The sequence below is a fragment of the Salvia splendens genome, chromosome 20 (genome assembly GCF_004379255.2).
Source record: "Salvia splendens isolate huo1 chromosome 20, SspV2, whole genome shotgun sequence".
NCBI classification, from domain to species: Eukaryota; Viridiplantae; Streptophyta; class Magnoliopsida; order Lamiales; family Lamiaceae; genus Salvia; species Salvia splendens.
Window position 1 is genome coordinate 9,012,972 of NC_056051.1, and position 4,361 is coordinate 9,017,332.

Consider the following 4,361-nt stretch of genomic DNA (forward strand, 5'->3'; position numbering starts at 1 on the left):
TTCCTTGTGGCAATTAGAGCCAATTTTTGGCCCCTTCCTTATTGTAGAGGAAATTATAATTGTTTCCTATTTTGTGGAACCCTTTTTATTCAAATTAATACCTATGTCTAATTAATTGAGGATGTGAATATTTTCCTTCTATTGTGTCTCCATCCCACACGCCCACATGCTTTTGTTTTGCCTTGTGGAAATTTAATTATTTGTTACTGGGAGTCTTTTCCTATAAAGAAATTTCCAAATTTAAATCCTATTCTTATTTAATTGAGGATTTAAATAATTTCCTTGTGCACCCTACTAATTTTCGCCCCCCTCCCTTTTTATTTCCTACTTGGAGATTTAATCTATTTTGTTCCCTTGTTTATGGAATAGTCATTGTTTTATTTTCTATTTGTGAATCAATTTCTCTCCAAGTAAATACCAAATAAATTCTTGGCTTATTAATTAGCAAAAATTTTTAAAAACTCGGCCCCAAGTCACACGCCTATTTCCTTCTTTTAATTGTGGAATTTTTGGCATCTATTTTATTCCTCCACAATTAATTAATTTATTTATTTGTGGGATTAAACCTATAACTATAAAATCACCTAAACCTAACCCTAGCCCCCATTCTTCTCCCTCTCCCACACGTCAATCTCTCTCTCTCCCTCTCCCTCACACGCCTCCCTCCTCCCTCTCTTCGTCCTCTCTAAAATTCCTTCCATCCTTGTTCTTGCATCCATTGGAGTTGGACTTTCAAGAGTTCCCGACGGATCGCGTCAATACTTGCTTCTACCGTTTGATTTTTGATTCAAGAAGGTATAACTAAAATCTTTTCCTCATCTTCTCCATTGAAACCTTGTTCTTGATTTCCTCATGCATATAGTGAGTGTAGGAATCATAGATTGCATAATTAATCGGTGGGAATTTGTGTTTTGTATGAGGAGAATTGTGAATATGCGATTTTGAATGAATATGTGTGAAGTTTGAATGATTTATTGATGAATGATGTGTGATTATATGAGAACATGATTTCGAAAACCTTTTGAAGCATGTTTGTGTGTGGGGAGCATGAAAAATTGTGTTTTGATAAATGAGGAAGAAACCCTAATTTTGAAATTGTGAAACCTGAAAACTCTGGTGTTCGGATAGTAGATTCCGACGTGTGTTTGACTGACCAAACGATCTTATTTTGGTGCGAATTTTTAACTGAGTACACTTCAAGGTGTTTTCTGTGTTGTGTGTAATTGTCAGCCCCTTTTGACGAAAGGTGAAGTTTTAATAAATTTTTGAAGTCGACTGCGCAATTCTGCCAGAAACTTGTATTCTCACCCAGAAAGTTTCGTTTTCTATTTGACCGACCAAATGGCCTCTTTTTTATGTGAATTTTGAACTGGATGAAATTTGAAGTGTCTTCTGTGTTGTGTGAAAATTTTAGCCTCATTGGACATCGGATGAAATTTTGACAAATATTTCAATTGAACTGCGCAGTACTGCCAGAGCTTTTGTGTTCCGACCAGAGAGTTGTACTTTTGTTTTGACTGGCCAAATGACATGATTTTGGTGTGAAATTTTAACGGGATGAACTTGAATGTGTCTACTGTGTTGTGACCAAAGTTTAGCTTCATATGAGGTCAGATGGATGTTTTTGTGATTTTTACAAACCAACTGCATCATTCTGCCAGATTTGTTATTATGTTTAAATATCACTTGTTGCCAAGTTTGGGTGAATTATATGATGAATGTATGATTAAGGAATGTATCCTATGATGTGATTATGTGTGACACGTTGAGAAATATTATGGCATGTTTTCCTTATGTTGACGAATGGTTGGGATGGGTAATTTAAGAGAACGATGAAAGGAACGAGGGTTTCCTTAAGTTGGATATTGAATTGTTTAAGCAAACGAGGTGGGATTTCTTTTACAAATCTTTTATTTTCCGAAAATATGATGTGGTGTTATAAAGGTGGTTTAACTTGTTATGTCATGCCATGATGTTTTGTTTATGAGATTGTTGTCTGATGCCTAGTTCGTTCGAGCTTGCTCCGTTAGGCTATATGGCTGTGTTGTGAAACGAATTCGGGTCTGAGTATGGCCGCAAACCCTATCAGGCTGTGTACACTGGTGGGATCGTGAGCCGTCCTTGCTAGTCGGCCGGTCTCGTGGGCGAATAGTGTGGCCACACTTTCGTCGCACATGGAATGATGATTGTGATTGATGGATTGTTGAGAAGTGGGGAGATTATTTGACTGGCCAGTCTATGAAATATTTTTGTGTTCTCGATGATATTTCTTAACTATATGTAAAATTCGAGATCACTGGTATGGGTGACATAACTGTATAAAATGTTTTCAGCATGAGCCCATTGAGTACAACAAGTACTCAGCCCTGCATATGTTTTCCTTTTGTGCAGGTTGAGCGGGATGTTGCGATGGATGTTGAGTCACCTAGGGAATTTGGATACGTTGTGTCTTCATGCATAGGCGTCATCCTTGACTCTCTTTACAACCTTATTTCCACTGCTATATTTTTGAACTATGCCTCAAGACTTTATTTTACTTCATACTACTTTTGGAATATCAAATACTTTTAGACGTTAATCCGTTGTTTAATTCGTTACTCTAAAACGGTTTTTCGTAAACTAAAACCTTTGTTCTTTCGGAAATTATTTAGATTTTGATATATATTTTTCCCCGCCGCTTCCTTTGAAAAATCGTTTACTATAAGTCTTTGCTAATTAATAATGAATTTTTAACATTAAGTTTCTTTAAACTAAAATATTATTCTTTTAAGCTAATGAAGTCTTTCATATAAACTGTCATCCTTAAATGTTGTCTTTATTGTTATTCAGTGGTCACGATCTCCTCGTTTATCGTACCCCTAGTATGGGCGGTCGTGACACAATCTCTATATTCCTCTGGCGTCTTCTGGCCAATAGAATCCCTGTGGACACGAAGATGCAATGGAGGAGAATCTCCCTGGCATCTATGTGTAGATGTTGTAAAAGTCCCCAGGTTGAATCTTGGCTGCACTTATTCGTAAATGGGGAGGCAGCTAGGAGAGTGTGGCAACATTTTGTGAGATGGTTTCCTCAGGTTCCGGCATTTGGGGAGGCAGGTGAAAATATGGAATTGAGGTTTAGGTGGTGGCAGAGGCAACTGGGAGTTCGATCAGGTGAGCTTCTTTGCACCATTATCCCCGGCTTGATCCTTTGGTTTATCTGGTCAGAAAGAAATGAAAGTATGCATCGAGAGAAGGTGTTTGAGGTTGAGAATGTGATCAGGAGGGTGAATACACAGCTGAGGAATCTGGTTTTGGCTAGGGTGATAGTCCCAGATCAGTGGAGGAACTGTTGCCCGCAGCTGGAGGCGATGAGTGGAGTGGCGAGTGTGATACGAAATAGGAAAGTTGGGAGGGTGCAGTGGAGGCCACTAGATTTGGAATGGATTAAGCTCAATGTGGACGGTGTTTTTTCTCTTGCGACTCAAAGGGAAGGGGGGTGTGGTGAGGGATCATGATGGAGAAATTATAGCTGCGTTTTCTGCAGGTTTTGAGGGAGGCTCGGGCATGGAGGTTGAGGTCTCGACAGTTCTTTTAGGGGTGATCCTGGCCAAACAGCATGGCAGCAGGATCTGGATTGAATCTGATGCTCAAAGGGTGGTGCGATGGTTGTCTGAAGCGCAGCTTGGCCCAGCAGAGGTTTGCACAGATCTGATGAAGATTAGGAAGGAGCTGCAAGGGTTGGGCTGGAAAGTATCACACATTTTCAGGGAAGGCAACAAAGCTGCAGATTTCCACGCGGGTATTGGGGTGCAATCGGGGGCGAGAGTGTTTTATTCAAGAAGTTCGGCTCCTTCTTAGGTAAAAGCATTGTGCAGATTGGATCAGCTTAGTTTACCTAACTTTAGGTTCTGATGTTGTTGTTCTTTGCTTTTGCCATTTTTTGGTGATGGTTATTTGTAATAGTCGTTGGTTGGTTTTGTATGACTTCCCACTTTTGGGAGGGTTTTGTGTACTGTCTTCGTTTGATGATATATAGGGGATGAGGGGCCTACTCTAGCCTCCACCGGGAGAGTGTTAAAAAAAAGCAAACTATTTAAATCCAAACATAAACTTTTATTTTGGTAAGCATCAAGATAGGATTGATGTCACGACCGCCTGTACTAAGGATAGTAAAGACGGGGAACTGGTGACTAGAGGAGGAACTAAGAAGCGGGGAACAAATGGGGGAAGCAATAAAAGATAACAATAAAGGACGATATTTAATATGAAACTCAATTAACTTCCAAAAGAATTATTTTAGTCTATCAACTAGTTAAGCAGCGGATAAATGTCTTAAGGTACTTAATGGCATAGAACTATATAGAGTAATGCGAAAAACTT

General features: G+C 39.2%; 1 protein-coding gene across 1 annotated transcript; it reads left to right on the top strand.

Annotated features, from left to right (window-relative positions):
• Positions 1 to 754: 754 nt before the first annotated feature.
• Positions 755 to 4,033, top strand: LOC121781826. Its single transcript, XM_042179528.1, has 3 exons — positions 755 to 795; positions 2,392 to 3,152; positions 3,526 to 4,033. Exons 2-3 carry the CDS (start codon positions 2,807 to 2,809, stop codon positions 3,837 to 3,839), a joined length of 660 nt encoding a protein of 219 aa, XP_042035462.1. The 5' UTR covers positions 755 to 795; positions 2,392 to 2,806; the 3' UTR covers positions 3,840 to 4,033.
• Positions 4,034 to 4,361: the final 328 nt, after the last annotated feature.

Bases quoted from the DNA above. Each gene is read 5' to 3' on its own strand.
- LOC121781826 (XM_042179528.1), top strand. From the start codon at position 2,807: ATGTTGTCTTTATTGTTATTCAGTGGTCACGATCTCCTCGTTTATCGT. The intron at 3,153-3,525 runs GTGAGCTTCTTT...CGTTTTCTGCAG, and splicing joins GCAACTGGGAGTTCGATCAG to GTTTTGAGGGAGGCTCGGGC.